The following is a 15,454-nucleotide window of genomic DNA, read 5'->3' as shown; positions in this document are numbered from 1 at the left end:
CCTTTTGCCAACAGAGCGTACAGCATGAGAACACCTATAGGGATCCCATAGCAAAGTACTGCTACGGAGAGAGCCCTCCCGAGCTCTTCCCCGCGTGATGGGCGCAGAAGACTGGCCGCGCGCACGCGGCTGCCGCACTTGCAGCCTGAAGCCAGGCGTCAGCGGGCGCTGGTCCGCGGGAAGAAGGGAGAGGCGTCGTGCGGAAACCTTGGCCTTGACCACTTCTTGGGTTGTGCTCTTTGGCTTCACTCCCCGTCAGGCTTTACCGGATGGGACTGTTCTGTGAAGCAGCTTGGAAACACCAGCGGGTCACGTTCGAAGAAGACAGAACTGCAGGCGACTGTGCGCTTGGGCGCCTCTACCATCGCAGCTGCCCTGGGACCTGTGGTTGCTCAGTTCTCATCGGGACCCTTCCCTCTAAAGCTATTTATTGGATTTCTTTGGAGTAGTGGGAAAATTAAAATGTTTTATATAGACAAATGCCTTGCCTCGATAGTCGAATATATTCAAGGAAATCGTTCTTGTTCTTGTTGTGTTCACGAGTTTCATGAGTTAGATCAACCCTTCACCCAGCTAAACTGTTCGACCTCTCAGAGCGTGCATGTTCTCTCAAGGTAGTTATTTTTGGTTTTGTTTTAACAGCATCTTCAGGAGTGGGCCCCGAACACCGTATGCTGACATCTAAAACGGTCTAAAATCTCCATTCTAATCTGGTGCCAGCTTCCTCGCAGCTGGCACCACGTGCTCTTAGGTTTTTTCCAAGTGGGATTTGGGACTCGTGTACCTGTGCGCAAGCACCATTCAAACTACAGATTCTGACTTATCATCCTGGAGGATTTTGGTCTCATCTCCTATGACGTGACCGGTCTGCTTCGCCGTGGTCCAGTGGGAGCCTCAGGAAAATCACCAGCAGCCTCCTGTCCTCTCTTGTCGTGGGAACCCTGTGCTAAGGTGATACCTCAATGGAGCTACATCTAGCAACTGGCTGTAAGCGGTTGTTCTTTATTGCCGTCAGCTTCAGGAGTTGTACCAGGTACTGACGTTTAGTTTCCCTTTGATTTGCAAAGAAGAAGAAAATGCAAGTTTTGTCAAAGAACCGTATCTACCCTCAGTGGGACGAGTGAATGAACACCGGACACGCAGGCTGCCCGTCCACGTGCCCTAGGCACACCTCATGTTTCGAGCACGACTCTCTGGGTCAAGGCTGAGAGCATTCAGTCCTCAGACCAAGACACTCCTCTTGAAGAGTAGTACTCTTTGCTCTCAGGAGTTCCATTAACTCACAGGCCTTTGCTGGAGTCCCTCACTGACCCGGATTTGGGCAAGGTCGTCTTTGTTTTCTTGGTTGTTCAAGTTGTTGACCTTGGAGCAGGGCACTAGTTTTACAATCTGTTTTCAATGTTTGTTTTTCTCGTGGAGCTTTTCCTTTGGGCTCTGTTCGCCTTCCACTATGTTTCTGCAGTATGTAGGAGTAGTTTCCCTTAACTTCCTCCTGTTCTTATACTTCCCAAAGTAGTTTGTTTTCCTAAATAAGTTTTTTTGGAGAGAAAACCGTCTGGCAATTGTTTTTGAATGTTAGATCCCAAGAAATGTATTGAGTTGCAGTGGACTTTTCAGATTCTCTATGTATTCCTCGGTGCTAAGTCAAACTTTGTATGTGAAAGAAATGTGCGTTACCGGACGTTTTACCATCTCATCCTTTTTGGTAACTCAGTATGATGTTTGAGTTTGCCTTCTGTCAGTTGTCACTGGTATCAGCCTCTCCTTTGAGCTTATTTGAACTCGAGCAATATAAAATAGATTTTTAATGTGAAAAGAGTTTATAGCAGAGGTTAGTCCCTGCCTGTTCACTTTGTACTTGAATATTGACTGGCACACTGCATTTTCAGTGCTTTCACAAATAGTGTCTACCCTTTCGTGATAGGAGTTAAGCTTGCTTGTATTCCCACCTCCTAGATGAGGCAATAGTAGGAGATGAAGTGACTTCCCAGAGTCCCCACTGAGATTTAATGACAGAACCAAAACAAGAACTTCATCTCGGGCTCTGGGTCCACTGTCCTTCCCACTGCCTCTTGCCAGCTCCAATACTGACTCATCTGTAAACATCCCCCCTGAGAGCGTATAGATTTCAGTTGTCCAGGCCAAAAGAGAGGTGGCATAAATAGCCAAATTGGGTCGATAGTCCAAAGGTCACTTTCATTTGGCCCTGGAATATGTTTTTTGTACTTAAGTCAATTAGGGGCGTATTCACTGTTTTTGAAACTCCCAATGCTGCAGATGACGTAAGGAAGCCACCTAAGGACCTTGGTCCCCAGCCTTTCAACCCAGGACCCCTACTTGCTCTTTAATCCCTAGTTCGTTTTTGGTTCCCTTGACTGTGGGTTTCTAGAACTGGGGATGTCGTTTTAGTTTTTTATCCCCAGAGCCCAGCAGAGTGTGTAATATGTGTTGGGATTTTAGGAGAAAATCAAAGGGCCAAAAACACCTTAAAAAAAATATTGAGTGCTTGAGGCTAAAGGTAATTGAGTAATTAAAAGCATTTCCCCCAATTCTGAATGTTAACTGCTATGCTTCTTGCTGGAGCAGTATAGATAAGATACATCAACAGTAAAGCGGGAAAAGGGCACTGAGAGGCATGTAAAAAGGAAGAAAAGACCCGCCTCCACCTGGCCAGGGATTCTGGGTGGCCATGGACCCAGTGATGCTGGAGCTGGCACTAACGGGTGAGCTCAGCAGCTCTTGAAAAGCAGAAAATAGGATTTTAGAGCAGCAATTGCAGCTTTGAACCTGCTGCTCCCAAAAACCGACTCAATGTGCCTCAGCTGGTATGGCTGCAAAGAAACTCTGGGGAAGAGTCATACAATTTGCAAGATTCTAAGCAAGGCTTTCCCCATCATTGAGATTTATAGATAAATTGTAAACGTGTGAAGATGCTGCTTATTTGGTATACTCACAGGCAAGAGAGAATTCCTCCTGCCTTACAGTTAGTAACCACTACTTACCAACGGCCTGGCCTTGGGCACTCAGGGGCTTCATCTGTAAGATGGGATCATACCTGCCTCTCTCAAGGCTGTGAGGTGTCAGGCAGGCCCAGTGCTCAGCAGGAAGTCTGTGTCCGCACCTAGCAGGGGAGTGCGTCAGGTAGATAGCACAGTGCGGATAGGAGGGCCCCTCGGGCGGAAGGGCAGTAATTACAGAGCTCTTGGTATTGTTTTAATTACTATTTTTAAAGGGACTCATGATAAAGATAAAAATTTCAGATAATTCAGATATCTGTAAAGATGAAAGTAATAATCTAAAATCATGCAATCTAGAGATAAACCCTAGTCTTTTTTTTTCTCCCCTCAGGGCTTTCTAGGCAGAATGAGCACTTTTTCCTCTTGCAAACAATCCTATAATGTAAACCTTTTGTTACATATATGTCTATGTAATAATTTTTAATGACCATATGATGCCAATTTCATGGGTATACAATAATGTTAATGTTGTTAATCCCCTGCCGAGAATGTTTAGCTTATTACTTTTTTATTTTTTTGCTACTATAAATAATGCATTGATGATATGCTTTTACATGCACAGTTGCATATTTATCTGATACCTACGTTCGCCAAATTTTACTCACTTGCAGTGTACGAAAGTGTCTCTTTTGCCATACCCATGAGAACCCTGTGTGACCATTTTTTAACTCTTTGCTAATGGATCTCAGTGTTCTAATTTATATTTAACTTCTGGTAAGGTGAACTCTTCCATGTTTTGGTTGGCCATTTATCATTCAGATGTGATGAACTGCCTGTTGGCAACCTTCTTACACAGCTTTTTTACAGGAAGGAACCCTAAATCCCCTTTCTTTGTCAGCCCTGTATGACACCTCCCTGTGTGTATACAGAAGCAAGCGGCTCATATGTTAACAAACTAACTTTTCCAATTGTTGTAGGGCAGCTAATGGGAGCAGTTTTGCCTCTAGGGGACATTTGGCAATGTCTGGAGACATTTTTGTCACAACTCAGGGAGGGTGGTGCATCTAGTAAGTAGGTGGAGACTAGGGACGCCGCTAAAAATCCTATAGTGCATAGGACAGTCCCCACGACAGAGTTATCCAGCTCCAAACGTCAGCTGTGCTGAGGTAGCGAGGCCCTGTGCTCCGGTCATATTTCCCCCTTAGGTTGAACAGAAAAGCCACAGGAGCTGCGAGCTGACTTTATTATGTCCCTGTCCTTGCTCTCTGCGGTGCTGAAGTGCTGCTGATTAAATTACCCTGAAATCCCATAGGACCTGCTACTTCCCCGCAGGTCTCCGCCAGCCCAGTGCTGCCTCCAGGAACAGCGTTATTACTCTGCCGTGGTGTTCTTTGCGCATTGACAGGACCCAAACGCAGACACCCGCTCGGCTGCAGAGTGACCTGGAGCTTTATAGACAGTGCCCTCCCCTCTGCAGCAGATCCGCTCTCCCCTGGCCCCTACAGCAGCTCTTTGCACGGAGGGACTTTGAGATGGCAGATGCCACCACAGATTCCATCTGGAAAACTAGGCATTCTATAAAAAGGTACCGTGTAATTAAACAATAATAATTTTTTTTAAAAAGCCAGTGGGATTATGAGTTCTTTCTGCACTCATGCATTGCCTGACCACAGCGTGTGGCGCATTGCTGCCCAAGCTCTTCTGTGTGGACCTTTCTGGTTCATGGTGTGAGTACAGTTTGGGTACCAGTGTCCCTGTTCTCGCTCTCACCTGTCTATGACGTTCCTCGTCCAGTCCACTTTTACAGACGTGAAGAGGAACAGGTGGCCACAGCCGTCTGCTGTGGGTCTGATTCGTGTCTGACATTAGAGTTGACCTGCTGGACTTCCTGTTAAATGAAAGTACAACCTCTACTATTATAATAAAGAAAACAGCTTGCCAGTTACAACCAGTGGGTGAAGCAATTATTCAGATATTTGAGCAGGAGTCCAGTTTTATTCTTCCTTAAGACTGCATGTTCTGTGCACACAGAGGGACGAACACATCGCTGCTAGAAATGCATTATTTATAAGCTGGTATTTTGAATGTTTTTGATGGGTTAAAGAGTTTTTGCAGTCTTTGGGCTTTTTTTAATTTGTAAATTTTTTATTCAGTGTACAGTAGGCATGCTCTGGTCAGCTTACATCCAGATGGTCACAGACTCTAAAGTGATAAATGAGAAATCACCACCGTCAGTGAAATTCAAGATTTCAGACTCTGTCGGCTACACCTCACTGTTACCAAGGAGGTTGTGTGTGCGAGTAGCGTCCTGATTGTATTGACAGGAGCACTGGCATTATTGACCTTGAGTAAATTATCCTCTTCTGGCTCTGGTTTCCTCATTGGTCAAATGAGGGTAATCGCTAAGGTGCCTTGCAGATCCAAAATTCTGATTTTTGTGACTCGTTGAAGAGCCCACCACGTGTTAAGGCAACACCAGAGCCCACGTCTCCCAGTGGCTGGTCCTTGGCTTTGAGTCTCACAGGGATAGTGCAGACCAGTCACCTGGAGAAGAGCCCATTTTCCTCAAACCAGGGCTTCGCCCTCTCTCTTGAAGATGAAAAACTGAGGCTAGCCATTTTCTGCCTCTTCCTCCTCAAATTTTAAATAGACACCGTATTATTCTCTGCTGGGACCGACTTATTATGTATTGCTGCTCTGCACCTGTGCACACAGCTGCTGTGTTTTCCATCATAAAAACAGCTGCCTTTTGGCAGGGATGCTCAGAACTGCGTTTGGTAGCTGTACCTTCATACAGTGTTAAATTATTTAGGTGTGCTTAACCTGAGGTACCCAGACGCCTAGGAATGCCTAAGAAGGGCTTCTGCAGTCATCAGTAAGAGGTTTTCTTTTAATTTCCTTTGTGATTACAAGACAGAAACCTTAAAATATAGGAAACCACATTTTAAAATGTATGGCATTATAAAGAAATTGTGCCAAATTAGATTCCTAGCCCTCACAGATAATCACTAATTAAAGTTTGGATATAACGTTTCGCCTATATTTTGTACATAAATGTGTGTTTTGTGTTAGTACATAAATTAAGGTAGAATTCTGCTGTGTAGTATTTCAAAACAGTTCCTGTTAAATTTATTTAATCCAATAACAGCTAATTAATTTTCAAAGGAGGAAAGTGCACATTTTACTTGTATCATCTAGCCTATAAAATAAGTCAGATAAAAAATAATAAAGTCAGGTTAAAGGTGAAAGCCCTTTTATAGTTGCAGACAATCTTGTCTGTGCATTTCTGCATCTCTTTTCCTTGTCTGGTTTTTACCCAGTGGGGAAAAAAGGCTTTTGTTCTTCACCAGTAAGTTATTGGCATTCCACCTGGACCAGAGCTGACCTGCATGAAGCATGCTAAGGACAAAGCGGCTTATGGCAGACTTCTGCTTTCTTGAGGGAGCTGAGAGAAAGATGGGGGAATCCCGCTGCAGATCTCCTAAGCATGCTGCTCACTTTAGTGAACCACACTAAATGCAGAAATTTAAAACAAAAAATTTTTTAAAGGTTGGAAAGGCCATGCGGACCATCTCACTGACGGCTGGTGCAGCGAAAGGATGATCTGAGCTCAAGGCAGCCCACGTTTCCCCCAGATCCAGTTCTGCTCTGGACTATATGATGGTTTTTGAGGGCACCAGGGACCTCGGTTTTTAAAGATGTTCCTGAGCGCACCCTGGGACCCACCCAAGAGCACCCTTTGGAGCTGGAGTCTTCTGCGTTCACTCTCCACCAGAGGCTCAGCAGCCCGAAGTCCCCCCCTCGCAAGCTGACTCAGTTTTTCATGGGGGGTTCTCGTGTGGGCAGCAGTTCGAGGCCTGCTCCCGGAGCTCAGTCCCCGACATCCGTACCCTTCCCTGGCTTTGCCTGCAGCCTGCTGAGCGCCAACTTGGAAGCCTGAGATAGTCTTGCAGCAGCTTAGCAGTCAGCTGGGCTCATTTATTTGACACAAATAAGCTCATTGACCTGATTTAGTGCAGGGAGGAACTGGAGTCAAATGTGATCTTTAAGCTTTGTCTTTTCACTGCGGCCTTTTCCAACCTCCAAGGACAGCTGCCTAGTTAAACGATGCTCATGGCGCTGTTTCAAAGGAAGAAGGGAGGAGAGCGGATAGGAGACAAGAATGAGGTCCTGATGGCCCAGCCACCAACAGTTGCTTTTTATGCCACTTGGTGGCACCAGTTCCACAGGTTTTCTGTCCTCAGCAGAATCCTTGTCAAGAGATTGCGGGACCCCTGCCTGCATGGACTCCCTCTCCCTAGAACAGTGTCTGCAGATGGGGAATCACCTGATAGTGTTGGCAAACCAGAACTGCCCCAGGTGCTGTCGATCTCGTGCACAGGGACTCAGGAGGGTCACCTTGGTCTGCTGCTAGTGCCGTCAGAGACCAAGGCTTTACTCGGTGCCCGTGGCCACCCCTCCTTCCTCTCCCACTTACCAAGACGAAAAGTTGGGCAGGGTATTTGACCTTTCTTACCGCAAACAAGGAAGCAGCCTGCGAAGTTTGTACAATGTACCGTTCTGCATACACACCTTCACCTTCAGACTGTACGTCTTCTGAGGCAGGCGTTTGTTCTGGTCTTTGTTTCTACAGAGGAGAGCTCTGACGCAGGAACTAAATTTTGCTTGCGGTTACACTATGAGACGGTGGAGTCGCATGCAAACCTCAGAGCTCCTGAAAGTACGGGCAGGCCAAGTAGTCAGCATGTTGGCTTGGCACTTTGTGATAACAACTACTGTCTTCTAGTCATTTCCTGTGGGCAGGCGCTGAGCTCAAGGCTGCTTATTTAATCCTAACAACCATTCTTACGAGTTAGGTAGGTAGGTCTTTTCATCCGCATTTTAAGGAAAAGAACTCAGAGATTAAGAACTTTGCATAGAGACATACCGTCTTGGTGGTTTAGACCAGGATATTGGTTGAACCTAGATATTTCTTGCTCCCGAACCTGGACTTTTAGGCCCTGTGCTGTAGGATCCCTGTGGGATCATCCTTGATTTAAGCAAAATGTTTCACCTTGTGGCTGCTGGTCCCTGCCAAGAAGGGTTTGTGAAGAATATATTGGGAGGGGAACTCGGCCTTTCAGCACAGCCCTGGTGAGAGGGCTGTATCTTACTATCCACTGAGGAGGGTCCTAGTAAAGGGCTGAACTGTGTCCCCTCCAGAGTTCTTATGCCGAAGTCCCAAGCCTCATACCTTCGCATGTAACCATATTTGGAAATAAGGCCTTTGAATAGGTGATTAAGTTAAAATGAGGCTGTTAGGGAGGGTTCTCATCCCGTAGGATTAGTGTCCTTATGAGAAGAGGGAGACACACCAGAGCTGTGAGAAGGCAGCCATCTGCACGCCAAGGAGGGGACGCCTCAGGAGAAACCAAACCTACTGATAATACTGATACCTTGACCTTGAACTTGCAGCCTCCAGACTGTGAGGAAATACATTTCTGCTGTTTAAGCCACCCAGTCTGTAGTCTTTTGTTATGGCAGCTCGAGGCTACTGATAACAGTCCTCAAAGGAAGTAAGTGCTGAGTTAATCTGCAAATCCAAAGGGCGGTACAGGGCAGGAAGAATCACTGAGTTGTGCTGCCGGAGTCCTTTCTGCCTCCAGTGTCTTGTCATTTCTGGGCCTGTTTGCCCACCTGTGAAAGTGCGTACACAGGGTCACACATAAGGTCTTTTCAGCCTAGGCATTCTGGGAGCCTAGTTGGTGGCTTCCAGGACCTGGAAAGTGTCGTTTTAAACCAGTGCTGTTTATCCTGAGGGAGATTTGGGCCTCCAGGGGACAGTGGCCAATGTCTGAAGATGGTCTTGATTGTCACAAGCGTGCAGGTGGAGGTGCCGTTGTCATCTAGTGGGTAGCGGTCCAGCATCCTGTGGTGCACAGGGCAGCCCCCTCCACAAAGAAAACTCTGGTCCCACACCTCACTAGTGAGGGGTCGGAGGAACCATGGGATAAACTGTTCCCCCTCGAATGGAGATGACGCTGAGGCAGCAGCCGCGGTTGTCGGCTCGGCAGGTTTTTACTTAGCATGGCCTTCGGAGTTTAAAATTGTGTTTGTTGAGTGATCGCACCATTTCGCATTCCCGCCAGCAATGTGTGAGGGTTCCAGAATTTTCTCCACATCTTCACCAACACTTGTTATTGTCTTTTTTTATTATTATAGCCATCCTAGTGGCCTTGACTTGCATGTCCTGATGGCTAGTGATGTGGGACATCTTATCATGTACTTATTGGCCACTTGCATATCTTATTTGGAGAGACGTCACTCTAATCCGTTGCCCAGTTTTAAACTGGCTTGTCTTTTTATTGTTGAATTGGTAGAGTTCTCTGCATATTTTGGATGCAAGCACCTTATCGGATACGTGCTTCGCAAATGTTTTTTTCCCATTCCGTGGGCTGTCATTTCACTTTCTTGATGGTGTTCACTGCATCATAAAAGTGTAATTTTGATGAAGTTCAGTTTATCTAATTTTTCTTTTGTTGCTGTGCTTTTGGTGTTATATCTCATACCACTTGATTTTTAATGATAATATTCCTTGGAATGGATGTAATAGAAAGGGGTAATTATTTGATTTGATTGTAACTTGCTTAACGTCCTTTGTTTCACATGCCTTTGGCAACTTCTTTCCCACCCCCCCCCCCAAACATCTTTATTCTGGGGACATCTGGAGTCATACGTACCACAAGCCATTTGCACATCTCGTCAGATCCCTGTAGCCCTTATAAACACGTCATTGTTCCACATGCTTCTTTTTCTCCCCCGCGGATGCATTTAGAAGTGCGCAGACCGCTGCAAAACTACTGGCAAGGTGCACAAGTCTCCACGCAGCGCAGCTGCAATGGCCCTCTGCCCTGGTCATTTCAAGGTCCATGGTCGCACTAACGCGACCTCGCAGGACCACGTCGCCCTCTGCTGGCAAAGGTGGGAAAGTGCAATGGCAGGAACTTAAGATTCTTTTCCTTTTTTCACGTGTCCGTGGCAGATTGTCAAGTAGCAGGTGATTCTTTTCATTCTGGACTCCTCCTGTTGCTTTGAAAGGTCTTTCTCCCTTTGGAGCTAGCGTTTAAATATTAAACCACTTACTAAAACTGAATCTGTTTTCTACAAGGCAAGGAAGCTTGTGGTTTTTGTGCCATGGGCTTATGTGAAAAATTTCATCATGGAGTAGGAAGCAATACTTTACCTCAAGGGAGGAAAGGAGAATGGATACAGGCCGTTTCTTGTATCACATTGGTAATATTATCACTATAACTGTGAGGTCTCTGATACTTTGGAACTCTATCAGGTGTATCATTATACCTGCTTCTCCCGGCTTTCCCAGGTAAATGTATCGTGATGAGAATGTAGAGAATGTAGCCCTGAAGAGAAAAGTGACTGGCCTTTGTTTGTTTTCCAGCACAGCATGGACAACAACTTTATATTTTTAAATAAATGATAGAAAAGTTAGGTGTGAAATTATTACAGTCTAGTATATTGTCTTATACTCTGTTTTAATAAGCATTGAATTTTTTTTTACTGGTCTTAAATGCCTCAGTCATTTCAATAAATATTTGTAATGTTCAATGAGAGAATATGGGTTTACAACTTTTATTCTTTAATAAAGGGAATTAAAATGTTATTTTAAGATAATGTGCAGAAAAACATACATAAATGTTCACAGCAGCGTTATTCACAACAGCCAAAAAATGGTAATATTTGAAATGTTCTCAATTGATGGATGGCTAAGCAAAATGGGGTCTATCCATACAATGAAATATTTATTTGGCCGCAAAAAGGAATAAAGTACTGATGCATGCTCCAGCGTGGATGAATCTCGAAAACATTATGCTAAGTGAAAGAGGCCGGACACGAAAAGCCACATAGTATATGATTCCATTTACATAAAATGTCCAGAATAAGCAAGTCTATACAGACAGAAAGCAGATTAGTGGTTACAACTGCTTAAGTCCTCACTTTTAGGTCCAGAGCAGGCATAGACAATATGTACGCAAATGGGCATGGCTGTGTTACAGTAAAACTTTATTTACACAGAAAGGTCGAGGGCCAGATTCAGCCCATGGGCCACAGGTCGCTGACCTCTGACTTGGTAGACCAGCTTTAATTGCCCAGACTCCTTTCTTAGTGTTGCCTCTTTTTTTTTTGAAAGACTAAGTGCTAGGAAAACGGGAATCTTTTCCTCAGTGCTCCTGGGAAGGTTGCTAAACACAATGAAAGGCCACCTTCAGAGAAGGAAGCAACAGGAATTTGGAATTTTAATCCCAGGGCAGATGCTGAGAAATGGAGATTCTACCCTCTTCCCATTGTCCCTCAGTGGAAGGCTGGGGGTTTTAATAAGCTAATGTTGGCAAATTGCTTTGAAGAAAAATGTAAAATGTTTCATGCTACAAGTGCCAAGAATCCTAATTAGCTTTCCTTAAAGATACCACCTAGAAGTGTGATATTTTGTTCCTGAAGGTCTAAGCCAGAAAGAATAACCTGCGCATCAACAACTGGTTTTTAAGCAAACAGAACTGAATGTAAACGGATCTCTGCGTCGACGTCACGTTTTCTTTCTTCTGTCTATTCTGCTTCTTCGCAGCTGGGATATTAAACCCCACAAAGGAGGTTTTTTGTTTTGTTTTATTTTGTTTTCCTGTGAGAGCGTGGCGGCAAGGGGGGCACGAAACAAATTAACTCATCCATTTGTTGCCACCGCCTCTGCCTTTTGGGTTTTTAGCTCCTGCACCAGAGGCCCCACCCTGGCATGTCAAGGTCACAGAGCAGAGGGAGGCTGGCAGCCACTCAGTCATCCAGCAGGGCTGGCCCTCAGGTACTCCAGCCCGCGAGAGAGGTGTGCATGCTCTGTCGCTCTTAACAGCTGGGTAATGAATTTGCTCTCCAACATTCTGGTTTCCTGTGGTGGTGGTGGCGACAGCAGCAGCATCTGATCTGTGTCGCGGGCAGAAGCAAGTGAGATGTAGTTAATATGGACCTGAGCCACTGATGTGCGTTGATTTGGAATCTCCGGACTCTGGCAAAGTCCCGGCTAACTTGGCAGGGCAGGCCCTAGTAAGGGGAGGCGGCAGGTAGGGGTAGGGCAGACTGTTGACATATTCGGCCAGACAGTTCTCTGTGGTAGGAGTGGAGGGGATGGGCGTGGGGAGGGCTGGCCCATGCGGCGTAGGAGGTTGGGCACTCCTGGCTTCTACTCTCTAGATGCCAGTAGCAGCCCTCATCCCCAGTGGTGATAAACTACAATGTCTCCAGATGTTGCCAAGCGTCCCCTAGGGGACTGTTGCCCCTAGTTGGGGACCACTTGGTTAAGGGGAGGAGTAGAACTAGGTAGGGCCTCCATTTTTTAGGGAGGCACCTAGAGCAGAGACTAAGCTACATTCTTGACTCCTCTCGGTGGTCACACCCGCATCGAACCCATTAGCAAATCCCAGAGGCTTGCCTCTGCAGTAACCAGACCGACCCCTTCTTGCTGCCCCTCCTCTCCTGCTCATTCATGCCCCCACATCTCTCTAGATGATTCCAGCTGCCTCTCACCTGATTCCCCGATCCCCGTTGCTCTCCATGAGTTCTTCTCCACGGGACGGCCAGAGGGACCCTTAGGAAGGGTATATGAGAGCATCTCTCCGTCCTCCTGGGAACCTCCAGGTTCTAGAGCACTTAGCCCAAAGTCCCCAGTTCTTCCAGGCAGTAAGCCCCACGGGGGCCTCTCAGGGCTTCTTTGCCTGTCCCTTCTGCCACAGACAATGTCGTGGCTCTCTGCTCGAATGTCCCTCTCCAGAAGCCTTTCCTGACCCCCACATCGAAGAGCACACCCCTGCCTTCTCTGGCCCAGGGGTCCTCAACCTCGTGACATTTGAGGCCACATGACTCTTTGTGGTGGAGGCTGTCCTGTGCATTGTAGAATATTGAGCAGCATCCCTGGCCCCTTCCACCCAATTATGACAACCCAAAATGTCCCCTTGGGGCGGGGCAACATCACCCTGGCTGGAACCACAGTTTCCTCGTGGCACTCCGATAGAATGTCCTATCTTTTGCGTTTTTCACTGAGATGCAAGTTTTTGAAAGCAGGGACTTAGCTTTGTCTCCTGCTGTATTTCCAGGACATAGGATAGAGCTGGGTGCATAGTAGGTGCTCAATAAATGTGTTGACTGTTGTGAACTTCATACTTCTAAACAATCAGTGGGGAGGTGAGGCCGTGGAATTCAGGCGGGACTGGCTGGCAGAGTGTGTTTTACTGGTTACGGACATGGGCATGCGTGTCTTGGCCTCCCGCGGGTTCTTTAAAGCACAGAGAGCCCTTCAGGAAACCCAGGCCAGGGGTCTTGTTGAAGGGCAGCTCCAGGGCCCCTCCCTAGGGAGTGCATCTTCTGCAGGCACCCAGATAAGCCAGCCGACCGCACTTGGAAGGACCCTCTGCTCTGTTAAGAGTGAACTTTCCCCGGCCTACAAGCGTTTACAAACTGAAGGATTTCGGTAGTCTGGAGATTCGGAGAACATTCTAATGTGTTCATGGGTGTGTTGAGGAGTTTTTTTCTGGCTACAGGTGGTCCCTAGAACTTGGTCGATGAGGACGATTTTCTCCTTTCCTTCATCTTCCTCTCCCAGCGTCACTGAGACATCCAAAAGGACAGCGGTGGCGTAGTCCGGTGAGCCCTCCGAGCACGGCGTGCACCGGTGTTGGGGGGCGGGCCCACGTGCAGAGCCGTTGCTTGCTCCTTCCGGTGCCAGTGTTTGAGCTCTTGGTGTTTGCCCGTTATCACTCCACTCTCTATTCTAGACGAGGTGGGGACCGTCAAGTGCAGTGACTAGGAAGAATCTGAATTCAAACTGAGGTTCTTCCACCAGCTGTATGACTCCGGGCAAATCACTTTGCTAAAACTCAGTTTGCCCATCTATACAATGGGGATAATACCTAGCTCTCCATATCCTCATGAGGCTTAGACGAAATGCGCAGTGTAACCGTTCCCTCCGGAGCTGCTCTGATTGTCTCCTCTGTACTGGGGCTCTCATGGCACCCGCCCTGCCCACGGCAGGGTTCACCTGCCTCCTCCCTTTTCCTCCGGAGTTGTCTCCTGCTGCCTCTCTGTCGAGCGTCCCCGCCACTGAGCCACTTCCCCTTCCTCACTGTCCCCCCCTCCCTTCGCAGCATGCATATCTCATCACTGTGATTACACCGTATTAGCCACCGTGATTGTTCTACGCCTTGGCACCTCATTACTGAAATAAAGTTAACATTAATGGGAGTCCTGCAGCTAATCCCTCTGCTCACCTCTCCTGAAATGCGTTCCGGTGATTAGCAGGAGACACACATGCATATATTCATTTTAAAAAAACTACCCGCCACCCCCCTCCCCCCCAAGTCTCCTTACAAGTCACTGTGGAGAGGAGGCCAGAGGGCTTTTTAGCTGCCAGCGGGCGGAAGAGGCCGCGAAATCGGTCTGAACGGGGGGGGGGGGGGGGGGGGGGGGGGGCAGGGCCCGGCTCTGGGAGCAGCCAGCTCTCCCCCCTAGAAAAAGAAACATATCCGTTTCCTGTGGGTGGATGCAACAAAAACAAACGAACCCGCAAAACAAAAGGCCTTAGAGTGAGACAGACCCAGAGGTGCGTCCCAGCCCTGCACTCCCTGGCAGCGAGACCTTGGGAACCGCTCTAACCTTCGCGACGCGCAGTGCCCTGCTCAGCGGAGGATCGCGTGCGTGGGCCGAGGACAGCGGCAGAGCCCCGCGCCCGGCCCGGGAACCAGAGCCCAGGTGTGTCCACGGGGCTCCGTGAGGCCCCAGTGTCAGGAGGGTCCGCTTCCGCTCCCACCCCAAAGCCATCCTGCGCAGGGCACGATGAAGACGAATGGCTCAGTGGCGCATCGTCATTTATAGGAACTTGAGAGAAGCTCACTCCGCTGGCCCCTGGGGAATCTGCAGACAGCGGAGCCTCCCCCGTCTGACTCCGGAGGGGGCTCCCAGGGCCGCTCAGGCACCCACGGCTCCGCTCCTGCACTTCCTCTGTCCCGGTTAAGCCCGGGGCAGGGGGACCCGCGTGCGGCCGCCACGCTGCAGCCGCCGGGACGGGGCGCAGCAGCCCAACAGCAGAGGGAGGCATGGGGCCGCGGTGAGCGCCGCAGGCGCCCTCCCTCGCCCTCCGTGTCAAGGAGACATTTTCAAAAAGGTTTGACACAGCATCCTCGCAGAGCCCTCTGCCAAAACGCAAGGTGGAGGCCCCTGGAGCACTTTAAGCCGGCTTCTGTTAACAGAGCAGTCCGTATGCATATTATAATCACGCCGCTCCAGTTCCCCGTTAAGCAGCTGTTCCCACAAAGAGGGACAATAGCCCGGCCCCACCCCTTCGAGAGCTGATTTCAGTCTTGTCTTTGCCAGTGCCAATTCTTTGATCAGTTTTCACTTAGGATCTGGAGGGCATGTTACAAAGTGCTTTGGGCTGACTGCCAACAGGCACCTCCCTGGAGCGT

At 48.0% G+C, this 15,454-nt stretch overlaps 1 protein-coding gene across 4 annotated transcripts in view; it reads left to right on the top strand.

Annotated features, from left to right (window-relative positions):
• The window catches only part of SPRING1 (SREBF pathway regulator in golgi 1), a 42,127-nt gene that overhangs the window by 14,420 nt on the left and 12,253 nt on the right, over positions 1-15,454 (top strand). For 3 of the 4 annotated variants that reach the window (XM_036220867.1, XM_036220868.1, XM_036220871.1), the window contains one exon: positions 15-5,999. The exons of the other annotated variant lie outside the window; for it this stretch is intronic. In XM_036220867.1, coding sequence (XP_036076760.1) covers positions 15-98 — 84 coding nt within the window. In that variant the 3' untranslated portion in view covers positions 99-5,999. Of the gene's footprint in view, positions 1-14; positions 6,000-15,454 lie in introns of those variants that run through there. 4 annotated transcript variants of the gene reach the window in all.

The sequence above is a fragment of the Rousettus aegyptiacus genome, unplaced genomic scaffold, assembly GCF_014176215.1.
Source record: "Rousettus aegyptiacus isolate mRouAeg1 unplaced genomic scaffold, mRouAeg1.p scaffold_m13_p_5, whole genome shotgun sequence".
NCBI lineage: Eukaryota > Metazoa > Chordata > Mammalia > Chiroptera > Pteropodidae > Rousettus > Rousettus aegyptiacus.
The sequence above is the reverse complement of the archived record's forward strand: the minus strand, read 5'-3'. Positions and strand labels throughout refer to the sequence as shown.